The 15,886-nt window shown below is 40.0% G+C and overlaps 1 protein-coding gene across 1 annotated transcript; it reads left to right on the forward strand.

Annotated features, from left to right (window-relative positions):
- The first annotated feature begins 283 nt into the window (after positions 1–283).
- Positions 284–15,466, forward strand: Minar2 (membrane integral NOTCH2 associated receptor 2). The gene is made up of 4 exons (XM_021151159.2): positions 284–494; positions 3,718–3,768; positions 10,314–10,538; positions 14,064–15,466. The coding sequence occupies exons 1-4, from the start codon at positions 318–320 to the stop codon at positions 14,241–14,243; spliced, it is 633 nt and encodes a 210-aa protein (XP_021006818.1). The 5' UTR covers positions 284–317; the 3' UTR covers positions 14,244–15,466.
- The last annotated feature ends 420 nt before the right edge of the window (positions 15,467–15,886 follow it).

Here is a 15,886-nt window from a genome sequence, read left to right on the forward strand (position 1 = left end):
AGGAAGTGTAACTAACGCATATGTAGTTTTCTCACCCTATTAATTTTAATTGATGTAACTTTTTGTGCAATTCATTTCGAGCTCCGTGTGTGAGTGTGTGTGTGTGTGTGTGTGTGTGTGTGTGTGTGTGTGTGTGGTGTAAGGTAGGAGGGAGAGCTGCTTTGTTGTTTTGTTCCTGTGTGGCCTTTAGAAAGTGGCTTTTGTGTGCAGCCGGAGAAACCTGGTTTCAGATGCCAGCCCAGCCGGAACATCTTCAGGCTCATTAATTATGGAGGCGCCTGACAGGGGTAGCTTCGCTCGCTTTGTTTCCACGGTAGATGAAAGGGGACATGGATCTTTCTGTTTTGCCCAATAACAACCATCCTGACAAATTCCTGCAGCTTGACGTGAAGTCTTTAATGAGGAGCTCAACCCTTCTGCAGGCTAGCCTCGCGAGATTTCCGGGTGGAAATTATCCTGCCACACAACACTGGCAAAACCTTGTCTACTCACAGGTAAGATCTAAGAGCATAAAAATAAAGGGTGGGGGCATGGTTCTTTCTCAGTATATGACATTTTCTTATTCGCGTGAAGGAGGAGGCCTGGAGGGGGGCGGGGGGGGGATACAAAGAAGCTGCCTGTGCCTCCCCATCCCTTCCTGTAAGCTCTGTATTTGATGTGCAAATTCTTCTGTGGGTTCATTCTCCTCCAATCCATGGGCTTCTCTGCCTATCCTCGGTTCAGATTTGTGTTAAGTTTCATTTACTCCTTCCCTTTAGAACACAGTAAACCAACTGTTAAATTTTCAAATAAGCTTCAGAGGGGTGGGGGTGGGGTGGGAGACATACGTAACCTGTATCTGTTGGTGTGATCTATACATGAAATGTCAAATGCTTGCAGGGAAAGGGTGTACCTGCCTTTGAGAAAGCCTGAGCCTTGCTTTTTGCCCTTTTAGACTCCCTTTCCTTTGATACAAAGGAGCAAAGGATAGTGCGTGACAGGAAAGACTGGCCCCACTCCATCTTGGAAAGTGGTGGCTCTCAGCTTAGATGTGCCTTTTCCACAGGTGTCTGCGTGGACCAGCCATAGAAATAAGACCTTCCCATCTAATGCAGTGTTTTGGTCTTGTTCTTTCATAAAAGAATGGAACTAATGCATTCCATATGCTGAGATCAACACAAAGGCCCCTGCTGAGGCACAGCTAATCTAACAGGGATAATCTTGTTTTAAGATGTGAAGGCTAATGGCGGGCAGGCGTTGAGGGCTACTCCAGTGTAGAAGGAGGAAAGAGCATTTCATTTCAGAATTGAAGTAACTGACCTCTCAGCCCCCTGTGAGTCATTAAATCCTTTGGAGTGTTCAAATTCCCTGGACAGAAATTCATTTGCTTTTAAGAACAGTTGCTGCTCATGAGTCCCGGTGCACAGTGACTGCTTTGTGGTGTGTTTGTAGGCTCTTTGGGACATATGTCATGAGATCATTCAGAGTCAGAGACACTCAAATGAGTGTAAGTGGCCTCTATCCTATAAAGGGTTCTATTTATTTCCATTGTAAGTCAGCAGCTTGTTATAACAACTGATTTTTTTTTTCTTTTAGTTTTATATCCAGTCTTTGTAATTCTCAAAGCCTGGTGGGTTTCAATGCAGACCCATTTATTGCTGTTTTGTGTTTTGTTTGGTTAAATGAAACAAAGTTCCTCCTGTATCTCATTGTCTATGTTATAGAACAAAAGAATTAAAAATGATTTTACAACCTTTTGCTCCTTCCCACCTTCTATGTCTATGACGTATGTTGTCTATGATGTATGTTGTAAGGTCACACAGCCAATAGATTGTGGGGGAGCACTGGGACACATCTGTCTTCTAGCATCTTTTGTTTGGGAGTGTGGTGAATCTACTGCCTAAGTTTGGAATTTCACAACTAAAACTCATAACCCGAGGAAATGCAGACTTATAACTAGCATCTTTTTGTATAGACCCTGTTGGGCCTAGATAATTATTCAAGGAACAAAGAGGTATACTTCTGCAGTGTGTCTTTGATCAACCTCAAATAAACTATCTTTTTAACCCTCCAAGAAAATGACAAGTAACTTAGTGAGAGTCAGTTTACTACTGAAAAAAATGGATGGTGGGAGGGCATGGTAGACAAGGGCAAATTCAGGAAATTAGTAGGTGTGGTCCAAACTCCGAGTGAAGTCACGTGATCTCACAATGACTAGTGAACTGCCTGAGTGGATCTAGAAATCAAGACTGACATACTCATTGAATACAAAGTAAATAAATATGAAATGGGAACATGAAATTTTGAAATAGAACGATGTTTCAAAAAGTTTCCCTATATCAGGAATGATGAATGGGGTGCTAAGCATAGCTGAAGAGGACGTGTCAAATATTTCTTAATTAAATTCCTTCATGTTTAGGGGGATTAAGCAAATAGGGTGATTATGCAAACACCATTCTCATGTATCTCATGTTCAAAAAATTGTTTTTTTCAATTAAAAACCTAAGCTCAATCTCCAGGAAGAAATTTTGAGATCGATCTATTGCTGACCTTGATCAGACCAGGCCTCAGTCTGAGCTCTTGTAAAATTAGTGCAAGAGTCTCTTTAAGTTCTTAAGAACTGAGAACAAATAATGTATAAGGGAAAGACAATAGAGTCCGGTTTCCTCTAACAGCTTAAGAAGAAGAAACAGGGGCTAGCGAGATGGCTCAGTGGTTAAGAGAGCCAACTACTCTTCCGAAGGTCCCGAGTTCAAATCCCAGCAACCACATGGTGGCTCACAACCATCCGTAACGAAATCTGATGCCCTCTTCTGGAGTATATGAGGATAGCTACAATGTACTTATAATAAATAAATAAATAAATAAATAAATAAATAAATAAATAAATAAATCTTTAAAAACAAAGTAGAAACAGAAATTCTAGGCTGGGGGTTGGAGTGTCGTATTTCATTTGATAGAATACTGGAATCCCTACACACAGGAAATCCTGTCTTTCCCCCCTCCCCTGCCCCCTGACCCCAGTACTGCATAAAACATGTGTGATTTACACCTATAATCCCAGCACTCACTAGGTAGGCTCAAGAGGACCAAGGATTCAGGGTGCCTGTAGTTTTGTTGTCATCTTCCTCCTCCTCTTCCTCTTCTTCCTCTTCCTCTTCTTCCTCTTCCTCCTCCTCCTTTTCCTCCTCCCCCTCTTCCTCTTCTTCTAAGAAAAAGATAGTATAGGATTTGAAAAATTAACAGATAATATTGTTACTTACTTTCATGATATTTGGGTTGGATTTGAGGCAGAACTTCATGTAGCTCAGACTGGTCTCAAACTCAATCCAAAGGTAGCCTTAGACCTATAGTCCTCCACCTCCTTGTTCATTCCCTGCGGGTTGGAATTGCAGGCATATGCCATCATACCTGGTTTTAGAAGCTCTGGAAATTGAATCCAGGGTTCATGCATGCTAGTAAGCAGTCTACCAATGGGAGACTCCCACTCATTCACATGGTCAGGAACACACACACACACACACACACACACACACACACATACACTCACATACACTCACACACTCACACACACACAAAAAAACCCTTGTTTTAGTTAAGTGATAAAATGTTTAAAGGTGGGAATTGGCTTTTCTGATGTGATGAGCAGGTGGACCTCTGAGTCTACTCAAAGTGAGGTGTTTTTGTTTGTTTTTGTTTTTGTTTTTCTATTCCTGACTCTTTCCACGTTGGTTTCAGAGCCCCGTGGCTTCTCAGAGGAACTCTGTGAGCCGGAGAGAAAAGGCAGCGGTGAGACATGGGCTTCCTTATTTCTAGACAGGCTCATTCACTGGTTTCCTGTCCTAACATGTGTCCACCACTGCTTTGCTGTCCTAAACCATTGTTATCCTTAAATACCAGCATCCATATATGTCTGTGTGTATGTTCATCTATATGCATGCATATGTACATGTGTGTTCATCTGTGCATGTGTGTATATGTGTGTGTATGACTTTAGATGTACATACATGTGTACGTAAGTTTAAATATATTTGAGTCTTGTATGTGTACGTGTCTATGGGTTTGTGTGTATGCGCTTGTATGTGTGTGTATGTCTATATGATTTGTGTGTGTTTAGATATGTGTATGTATGTAAGTGTGCGTAAATACACTTGTCTGTTAGCCTTCCATTTTGTAACGCCACATTTTATTTCCACTGTGTCATAGTTTAAAACACTTCCATTACTTTTTATTTAAAATGCTGTCTAAATATTTGCCAAATTTGTATTTGAGATATGTGTCTATTGGTTTTGAGATCATTAACTACATTGTGTGCTTTCATTCAGAAGTTATTGCATCTACCAATGTTTTGAAAATACTCACAAAATGGAGTAGTTTCAACTGTTGATGTCAATTGATTGGATCTGTTAATTTTGTTGTACAAATTGTCTTTATCCTTAGGATTCTTTTACATGGAAATATGTAATTTAATAATTACTTTAAATTTTAATTATTACAATCATTTATAGCCTACAGAGTATTTTATATTTATTATACCTTGCCAGCGATGCTTCTTTTATTCAAAACTTTTGTAGCTATTAAAGCTTCCTGCTTTAAGTCTATTTTGTTTGATATTTATATTGTGATATTATATTATATTATTATATTACATTATATATTCTGTAGTAGAATATGTTATGTTGCAAAAACAAACATACCGAAATCTAATAATGCCATAGGTGTACTTCATATCTGCACCCTTGGTATATTGCTGCTATACACATCCTGAGAGGTTTTACCTAAAGGCAGAATTCAAATTCTTTTTTCCTTTCTACAATATCAGAATCTGCATTATGCCTGCATACCAAGAAGACAGAGAGGAAGACACATGTACTATTGGGGAGGTTAGTAGTCAAGCTTGAGTTTGACCCAACTGTTCTGTGTCATTGAAGAGGAAATGCGTTTGTGGTGTCTCTAGCCAGGCACTACCTTAAAATAAATAGATGCTATATTTAAGATAAGATTCTTCAAATATATTACATATGTGTTTATACATACAGTTTATTTCTTTCTAAACACTGGCTCTACCCACAGAATTGACAACTGAGCTTGTCTATGAGATAGATTGTGTCTAATATCCACAGTTAGCGGCAACTCCTGCAAGACAATCTACAAACTCCCCTGTAAAAAAGCTGTTAGACATTTTTTTTTTACCTTTCTAAGCATCAGCATAATCACTATTCCAAAGTTGTTCTGGGATCTCTCTGGTAGTGCTTGTGCAGACCCCTTCCCTGGAGGTGAGGCAGGGCCATAGCCATTTCTGCTCTCTGAAGACCCCCTAATCTCTCTCTGCACAGCCTCATCTCATGGGAAGGTCTCAGAGCTTATGTCTACGCTTATTTATGGGAACTTGGAGACCTGTGCTTATTATTGTTTTTTTAAACTCGGGTATGCTGTTTCTGTGGTTATTCTCAGTTTTTACGTCTAAATGACTGGAGATGTAGGTAATGGTTTTATTTTATTTTTAACAACTCGAGTTCTCATCTTGTAGTGTCTTCAGTAATTTGTTTCCTCTATGGGTTAATTAACTATTTGTTAACACAGTCCTCTTTATTTGGCCTCAGATTGTTCTTCTTCACATACAGTATCCCTAAAGCTCTTTTAAAGACATGGACCTCAAACTGTCCTTAGGAGCTGGCTTTTCTCTCCATCTCTCCAAGGTCTGGCCTAATGAGTGAGGCTTATAAAAACCATGACTTTAACATAATATTTGCCTTCAGTTACTTTATACAGGTGAGAAATTTTCCTCACCTTTGTCCCCAATTTTTGTTTGGAAGTAATTTTACATCTCAAAGTTTGGGGTCTACAGTTATTACACTAGGAAGGGACATACTTTTAGACCCTCCTCCCACACTTTCAACCATCCTGTTGGATTCCCTGACTCTAGTCATATAGAAATGGGTTCAACTTGCTATATATGACTATGCAAATTCTCAGATTTACCACAAGTATCTTCTAAACTTAGTAATCACTAATTATCTCCCAGACTACCCTAACTAACAATTATATCAAATGATTTTTCACTGTACAACTTGAGTAACTGTCTCTAAACTTCCAATATCAGGAGATACAGGTATGGCTAAGATGGTAGAAAGCCCCCCATGAAACTTTGATGTTCTGTATTTAGTTCTGCATCATTGACATGAAAAGCTGGGCTCAGGGTCATGTTTCCATAATTCAATCTAGTGTTGGGGTGAGGTGGTCTTAGGACCGATGGACCCCTGAAGCTCATTCACAGCCAGTCCAGTTTAATCAGTGAGTTCTAGGCTCACCAAAAGATATTGTCCCCCAAAATAAGGAGTTTAGTAGTTTAGGAAGACACCCAATGCAACCTCTGGTGTCTATTCATGTGCACTTGTGCCTGCATGTATACACACAAGCACATGCACACAAAGCATCATCTACACACACTGCACATATACAAACCAGGCTAGAATAAAGTTCCAGTGTTCCTTCCTGGTTCTGGGGTGTTGTAGCAGTGGGATACAATGGCCACTTTACAGCAGCTCTTCAGCATTGGTGAGGGAGGCTACTCCTCACCATTGGGGCAAGTGACAAAGTAACAGGGAGTATAAGCAGTGTTTATGTTTTAAAATCTGATCTGCCCATCTCTGTCACTGAAAGGAGTAAAGTCTTCTTCAGTTTAGTATGCTTGCGTATGACTTTTCCCTCTTTATATTTATACCTGAGTCCACTAAGAGATTGGTCAACTTGCCATGACAATTTTTCTTGCTCTAGTAATTTGGAGGTAAACACTCTTTCTCTGATTTTAACAACATCTCTATCTTTCCCCTGCAATTGGTTCTTAGTTTGTTAATTGACAACTGTTTTAAACATATTACCGTCTAATTCTCTAGTTCACTTTAAAACTCGAATTATTATAGTCTTACCATCTTATCAATTTCTATGTATTCTTCAGCATGCTTTGGCTTCATCTCCCCGGCCACCACTAACTTTACTCGTTCTTGATGTCTAATAACAGAGGATCTTGTTTAAATGGACAATTAGATGCTCCCTTTTAGATTTTGTTTTTCCAAATATGTCTTCTAGCTCTTTAAATAAGTGCCATTTTACTTTCATGCTAGAGTATTAGGATTAAAACGAATAAAAATAAATTAACAACGTTCAACCCAATAGTAAAAGTCTAACTGAACTTTGAAGTGTTACTTCCTTAAATAAATATCTTTAACAGAATTTATTCTACAGTCTAATATATTAAAATCATGCAGATGCTACTAAATATTTCACCTAAAATGTAGCATGGAAAGTTAGAATTGCATATATGTTCATTATTTTATTAAACCTATTTGGAAAAAAATACTCAATTACAAATTATTCACAGCATTTTTTTTTTTTGTAAACTTGCTATTTGAACTGGAAGTCTCACTCTTGCTAGGTAAGCCCTCTGGCACTGAACTGTCTCCAGCCTCATAACTAGTGTTTATTTTTATTCTTCCATTATATAATAATCATTATATATTTGGCTATCTCAGGGATGAAGCCTACAATTTCCAGTAATCTAAGCATGTGCTGGGTCTCTGAACCTTGTCCCAGTAATCCCATCAAACCTTTCTTGAATAATTTATTAATATATAAATTATTTAAAAATGGTTTCCTTAGCAATAAACCTTAATATTAAGTTTTCTTTGGTGTGTCCTTCAGATAAGAGTGATGTGAAGATCAAAATAAAGAACACATTTCAGAAAAAATATTACATCTTTTCAAGGAAATGGCCTAGAAATAAGGCTTACATTCTGCTTTAGAATATACCTCTGCTTTGATACCTTCATATATTAATTCTATCGAAATCTATATACATGTTATAGTTTATGTCTACTTTCTCTGAGCCACACATTTTCTTTTCCTCATTTAACAAACCTTACTATTTACATTGAAGGAGCAGCCTGGGAGGAAAAGAACATAACAAAGACAATTTGTGCATGTCAGAAGAGTTAGCCTACTCCAAAAATGATCAAAGCTGTCCAGGCTTCAAGAAAACAATAGAGTTATAATTATGCAAATCTCAACTAACCTTGACATCTTGTCAACATGTTTTTATTTAATTAAGAAAAACACTGAGAGAGCCCTGCATCTTCAAGCTAAATGTTAAAATAAAATGTATTATTTTATTATACAACTTAGCATTATAAACCATAGATTGTCCTCTAGCATGCAAAACAAAAAAACAAATTAAAGTCAGAGAGGGTCTCCAAAGTGACCTCTAGACATGTGACGAATGGATTTATTTAACATGTGACGAATGGATTTATTACCAAGGCAGGAGGGGGTCAGAGAGATGAGTGAGTCCTTAGCTCATTTGCTGCTCCCCCAGTGGACCCAGGTTAGAGCCCAAGATCCACAGCGTCTGGAACTCATGTTCCAGGGGATCTGACATCGTCTCTGGCCTTGGAGGGCACCAGGCCCACATGTGATGCACATATATACCCGCAGGCAAACACTAATACACATAAAATAAATATTTGTTAAAAGTCACAGAAACCCAGTGCCCAGAAGAACACAAATAGTGGCATCAAAGCTAATTTCCCCTTTATTTACCAGTTATTTCTGAAGGATATGTCATGTAACTCCAGTCTACAATTTTAGTTTATATGACTACACATTTAGTGTGACTTCTATGTCTTAAGAGATGCTGAAAGCCGGGCGTGGTGGCGCACGCCTTTAATCCCAGCACTCGGGAGGCAGAGGCAGGCGGATTTCTGAGTTCGAGGCCAGCCTGGTCTACAAAGTGAGCTCCAGGACAGCCAGAGCTATAAAGAGAAACCCTGTCTCGAAAAACCAAAAAAAAAAAAAAAAAAAAAACAAGAGATGCTGAGACCATCTATGTATGACTAGGGGTTGTGGCACACATGATTAAAAAGGATGTAATTCCTATCTCCAATGTTCTTATTCAGTCACCAGCATGATTACACACACACACTAATATACACACACAAACACACACATGTGAAAGTTTGTGGAAAAAGCACATATATTGTCATGTGTGTTCTTCCTATGTATACATTATGTTTAAATGTCAATTTTTAAAATTCTGAAAGTTGACGACTTATTCCCCTAGTAGACACACAGTGGTGAATGACATTGAAGTGACTCAGTTGCTCTATGACTTTTCCTGGAGCCAGGGAGATGTGACCTCAGTTAGGGTATTGATAACAAACTGAAGAAATGATTCCACTTAAATCAATAGTTTTATTACAGAACCTTACAGGAGCATGGGTGGCTCATAGCCAACAGTAGTACCAAGAAAGCCCAATCTAGCATAGGGGCAGACTCACAGAACTTGCATCCCCAGTTGTGCCCTGCTTGTACCAGCTAACAGGCAGCTCCACAGAGATGACTCCTATATATACCCTAGCAATTGTGTGTTGCTTATATAAGCTTGGGAAGATGACTTGTGAATCTTGCAGCCTTTGGATCTTCTAGAGGATTTCAGTGTATTGAGTTTCCTGAGCCTGGTAAGGTACATTATTAGCTTCTCATATTTAATGAAACTTCAGTCTTGGTCTAGCATGGAGTGTTTCAATTTGAGAGAAGAAACTATGGAGTATCAATCCCCACCCCCAAACTCTATGACAGGGAAGCTAACGATTTGTTTATAACAAACCGAGACATAGGTATATTATTATTTTAGAAGATTATTTTTTTCATTTGTGTGTGTGTGCGTGTGTGCATGTGTACGTGTGTGTGTATGTGTGTCTGTTCATGTGCTTGCCAGGACTTGTGTGTGAGGAGGTAAGGAACAAGGCATTGGCAGCTTTGGGATTCCATTCTCTTCTTGTACTATGAGTGTCTGGTGATCAAATCCAGGCTGGCAGGTTAGCAGCAAGCACCTTTATTTGCTGAGCCATCTTGCAGTCCTTGAAAAATGTTTTTAATCTTAATTTTACTGGATTTAAATGATATTATTAAGCATTTTTATGACTCTTGTAATACACAAAAGGCATAAAATGCCATTAACTTCTAACACACAGGAGCTGGAAAACTGGGTTTCTCCAGAATTCTACTAGATTAATTGAAGAACACAATTCTTTCTTTGTGGCTGAAAAATACCAGTGAAATGGATACTAAACTCAACAAGGTAACATAAAGAGAGAGAAGTCGGTAAATGGAAGGATTCTAGATAGAGGCAGATCAAGGGGTTGTTTTTTAACTTCATTGCTACATCTCTTGAGTTTGAGACAGAATCAAAAAGTTTTCAGATGCAGATTTCTGCCATTTTCACTGCCACCAGGAAGCCTATCTTATAATAGAAGCCTCATTTTCTAATCTCCCAACAGAGAGAAAAAACCATTGCTACTCAGCGAATCAAGGGATTTGGTGTGGAGAACCCAGTCCTTTCTGAGAGTCCTCCAGCATCCATGTCTTCAGTAATGAAAAACAACCCGCTGTATGGTGACATAACTTTGGAAGAAGCTATGGAAGAAAGGAAAAAGAGTCCTTCATGGACCATTGAGGAGTATGACAAGCATTCTGTGCATACAAATCTCTCTGGACATCTGAAGGTGTGTGTACCAAGAATGGTCTCCAACTGATGAGGTAGACCAGTTAACCTGAACCTAGAAAGCAGTGGTGGAATGACAGGAGTCCCTCAGTGAACACACAATCTCCAGACCACAGATCCTTTTCATCCTTGAAATTATTTCTTTCCCAGCCAATATGAGAGGTTACTTATTTGTTTTGTATTTTGCACAAGCCAATGGCATCTGTAGAGAGAAGAAAGAGGAAGGAGCAATGACCAACGGTCTCCTGAGAAGATAAAATTACTTTTTAAAAATTAATCTGTAAGGTTGCATATGCTTTCTCTACTTTGTAATCTTGTGTTTAGACTCATTATCACTTAGGAATAAGTTTTTTACTCTACATTTTTCTAAAACCACTTACAAAGTGATTGGAACTTAAGCACCGGGCAAGGAATCCCTTAACAATGATGTTTTATTAGCATTCCCAGTCCATTGAATGATTTAAGATAGCAGGTTTACATCTTGGTCATTTTTCGTGTGTCTCCAAACAAAACAAAACAGTTCAACAGGGAGAAGTATGCAATGAACTCACTCACCCCACTTATGATTTTTCTTCCACCACTTTTTCTTTTTGCTCTCTGATGTCACCCACACAGAAGACTCAAATACCTAAAAACCAGAATGGATCTTCCCTTGTCTGAAAAGACAAAATATCTGATCAGCCTTGGCTTGCCTCCACCTGCCTCAGGCCAGAAAGGGCTCATATCTCCCAAATACCTTTCATTTAAAAATGTGTGTCTGGTCCAGGTTCATACCTTAACTACCAGAAGTGAATCTTTTTTTTTTTTTTTTGATAGGACAATACCGTAGACTTTCATATCCTGCACACAAGTTTTAAAACCTTGAGTGTGTCTTCCTTGAAATACACCATGGTCTAGAATCCCTGACAGCTCTTAATCCCCGTGCTTGGAGGTATCCCCTCTTTAGTTCCTTTCTGAGCAGTTGCCAAAAGACAACAATGACTTTCTTTCTGTCTTCTTTGTTTTGGTTTAATCTCCTGTTTCTTACCAAAGACTTCAAATCATTAAGCCTATTATTGGGTAAAAATGCATTGATTTATTTCACACACAGTCACTTGGTGCTGAGCACAAGCTAAGGCCTGCCCTCTTGCCTTTGCTGTGTGCATGGCTGACTGGGGGGGGGGGTGTCTGTGGAGACAAACGCTGCATCCCTGTCTGCACACAAATCCATCTAACCAATTAAACAGAGATAGCTCATCTGACTCAAGACTGTAACTTCACGTGCCAATTAAAAAAAAATCACATTTTATCAAAATTTTTGTTTTTTGTTTTTTAAGTTTGGATCTCAGACTTAGACAATTCAAGATTATTGGCAATAGGAAAGTTTTTTTTTCCTTTCAAGTTAAATTTACATGATCAAACAAATCTAATGGGTATGCTGTATTACTGACACTGACTGTCCCTCTTGTAGCTGACTCTCTGTGCATGCACATACTCTTCACAGCAGCTGTATTCTTAGGCAGTGTGCTGGCCCCTTGATGCACATTCTTAAGTGTTAATTTCCACAAGAATCTTCTGGAAAGTTGTGTATCCCGCCCTCGTTATGATTCTTGATAGCAACTTCTTTTGTCAGTATTTCTGCCCTTATCTCATAAATAGCAGACAGGGCTGCCCATTTCAATTTACATCCTTTTAAAAAAAAACTTTATTTTTATTTTACCTGTCTGGGTGTTTTGCCTTCACGTGTGTCCATGCACCCTTTGCATGCAGTGCACTCAGAGGACACAAGAGGATGTCATGTCCTCTTGAAACTGGAGTTACACGTGGCCATCAATGTAGATGACCATGTGGGTGCTGGGAATCGAATCTGGGTCCTGGGGAAGAGCAGCCATTGCTTTTAGCTGGTGACTCATCTCTCCACTCCCATAATTTTATACTTCTGATCCCAACTATGGCCTCTAACTTTTCCAAGTGTCTTCATGTATTACTGCATTTCGAAATCATTAAGAGCTTTAGATCACAAAAGATAAAAGTAATGTTGCACTTAATTACCAGTGCGAGCCAAAGTGAGGCTGTGAGAGGGCATTGTCTCTATTAGGGAAGCCATTGGTGAAAAAAAAAAAGCAATGAAGTTTCAAAATTCAGGTCTCTGATTAGAACACAAGATGAAAATCAAGAGGGATGCAGACAAGCAAGGGTTTTAAAGTTGATATTCTTCTGCTCACGTCTTTCAAACGAAATAGTAATTCTTAAGCACTTGTAAGTAGGTGGTTTAAACCCACTTACACCTTCCTATCAGAGAATCACCATTGCCAACTATATCCCTGCTCCTTACAGGAATGCGCCTGCCTCTCCTGGCACTGCAACCCTAACTCTGAAGCTATTTCAGAGACCCTAGGGGCTGCCAGCTACAGGAGACTGGTTTTGTGACCCCCCACTAGCTGACATAAGTCTACTGAATGTGTTGAGGGGGACAGCCTGTTTCAAATCCTTCAAAACATCTAGGCAAGGAAAAAACAAGGCTTAGAGTTGGTAGTGAAAACAGCCATGATTTGTAGACTTAATATATTAATATATTATATTATATTGTATATTATTATTGTAGACTTAATATATTAATATACTTCATTCCCTGTCAAGACACAGAGACTCTGCACTAAACTAGTTAGATTTAGAGGGAATTGGAAAAAAAAGCATATGGAATACTAGAGTTTATTGGTGACCAATTGGGCACTTGAGGGCAGACTGACTTAGGGAGCCAATGGTACAGAGACACACTATGGTTAAGAGCTAACAAAAGGAAAGATGTGTCATGTCCCAGAGATTGTATGTGGAAGATACACTGTAGTTTAGCAGTGGTAGGAACCCTGAACACCTAGCGTTATCCTTCCTGTATGGAAGTCAGCTGGGGATCTCTTGAAACTTAACCAAATTTTTACCCCTGCCACAGAGATGAGATAAAACCTCCAAAGTTCATCTAAAGCTAGGAATTGTAAATGTATTTTAACGTAATTGATTTGTAGGCATTATTTATAAGACGCTATAAGCCAGGCAGTGGTGGCTCATGCCTTTAATCTCAGCACTTGGGAGGCAGAGGCAGGTGGATTTCTGAGTTCGAGGCCAGTCTGGTTTACAGAATGAGTTCCAGAACAACCAGGGCTATACAGAGAAACCCTGTCTCAAAAAACAAACAAACAAACAAACAAAAATGCTATAAACACACATTTGCCTAAGAGATGACTGCAATATATCTGTCTTGGATGTGTGAACAATTTAATACAGAGATTGTGCAGGCCACCCAGCACATTCCTATACAGACAGACAGATTTCCTGTGGGTATCAGTGGACAGCCAGGCTGTGGCAGTATACCTGAAATGTTTAGAGATGATAAGCCTTGTGTTTAAACGTTGAAACTTAAGCCTCACCCAAAACAGTACCAATACAGAGGCTTCAGCACCTTTGACATCATCTTCTTTTCAAGTCTCCATCTATAATGGTGACTGGTCACTGATCAGTGAGTGATGTTTCCGTGTTATTTTTCTTTTAGGAAAACCCCAACGACCTGCGCTTTTGGTTGGGGGATACGTACACTCCTGGCTTCGACACTCTGCTGAAAAAGAAGAAGAAACGCAACAAGCGATCAAAATTGTGTCACATGGGTCTGATTTTACTCCTTGTGGCCTCCATCCTGGTTACCATAGTGACTCTCAGCACCATATTCTCTTAAGGAAGCTGCAAACCCATCTTTAAAGCTCTAAAATGCCTTCTAAGTACTTGCAAGAGAATCTGTCTGTGCATTGTGAACGTCCGCGTTGCTAACTGTGTGCCCAAACACCATTGTCCTTTAGAATGTGAGCGTCGCTTGTGTTATGTTGGCCTCTCTGCTTTGGTCTGTGAAAACCTGTGTGTCATTCCAGTCTGGGTTTGTCCTTTGTGAAGCAGGTATTCCAGGGGCTCACAATATCAAAACTCACTCCGCACAGTTAACAATCAAGCTTTAGATTGGAAGTGGACTGCGCCAAGTGCCGGCAACTGCTTGTCTTCATGCTTACCTGGTTTTCAAATCATTCCTCCTTCCTCCTCCTCCTCCTCCCTCCTCCTTCCTCCTCCTCCCTCCTCCTTCCTCCTCCTCTCTTTCCTCTTCCTTTTCCTTCTCCTCCAGGCACTGGGGAAGCTGTAGCTCATCTGCCCAACAGCTAGGGTGACCGGAAGGTTTCTGCTGAGCTACCCCCTCAGTTTAGATCTGTTTTACCCCCCTTTATCTCCGCTTAAGTTAAAGGCGGATAAAGTGGAAGGGAGACATTGTTCAAACCTATTCTAATTTCCCCAGTGATCCTTTCTGGAAACCTAAATTTTATGTTGTTGTTTTAGCAGAAACAAACTTGGTCAGCCACAGCAGCATAATCAATCAAGTTACATCCAATCGTGCTTGTGGATTGATAGCAACTGGCAAGTGTGACCTCTAGTGGCAGTGGGTACACGTTTACCAGAAATAGGCGGTGGGGCACTGGAATGCTGCCACCCCTGAGCATTCAACTGAATCACAGTCACGCCTGAACAAAAGATTGTCAGAGAAGGGAACTGGCTTAAGGATTCTGTACAACATGGAGGGGAGAAGAGCGAATGGCTCCTAACCCATAGCTTTTTCCTCAGTGGTGATGTCGTTTTCTTTGTGTATTGACAACCTTCTGGTGGGTGCAGATACCTGGGAACAAGCCCCAGGATACAAAGAACCAAAGTGTCTGTCTTCTCCTCCCTGGACATTCTTACCTAAGGCTCTCAGTGCCACTCCTAATGCTATTTAGTGTGTGAAATAAGGCTTTTCTTCTTCTTCCCAAAGAGTGCCGTCTTCTCGTGCCCCGTGATAACGCCTTACTATCTCGCTGTATTGCTTATAACGATACTTGAAGTAAAGTATATAAAAATGACGGTTTACTGGAAAATAAATAATTGTGTACAAAGCAAAACGTGTCTTACTGATCTCTGTGCTGTCTGGGTTGTTATTCCTCTTTTTTGCTGTGGAGTCCAGTCCAATGTAGAAAGAATGGCAGGGAAATGAGGGTGAGGGGGCGCTCTGATGCCTGGTTAACTCCCGCTGGGGATACCCTTAGACACTGCCTGCTGTCACTCTGTCTTCAAAGTTTGACTGCCCCATGTTGGCCTCTGAGGATTCAAGTCGTGCTCAGGGGTCCCCACACGACACTCCTCTCTGCTGAACTGTGTTATTTGTGTCTGTTCAAGACAAGGTCTGATGAAGCTTTCTAAATACATCGGGACGGGTAACCACAGAAATGTGAAGGCATCCTCTGGGAGCTCCTAGCCTGCCCAGCCCCCACTCCAGCCTCCCTTTCTCCTGCCCAGTCAAGCAAG

This window comes from Mus caroli, chromosome 18, assembly GCF_900094665.2.
Source record: "Mus caroli chromosome 18, CAROLI_EIJ_v1.1, whole genome shotgun sequence".
Classification (NCBI taxonomy): Eukaryota; Metazoa; Chordata; class Mammalia; order Rodentia; family Muridae; genus Mus; species Mus caroli.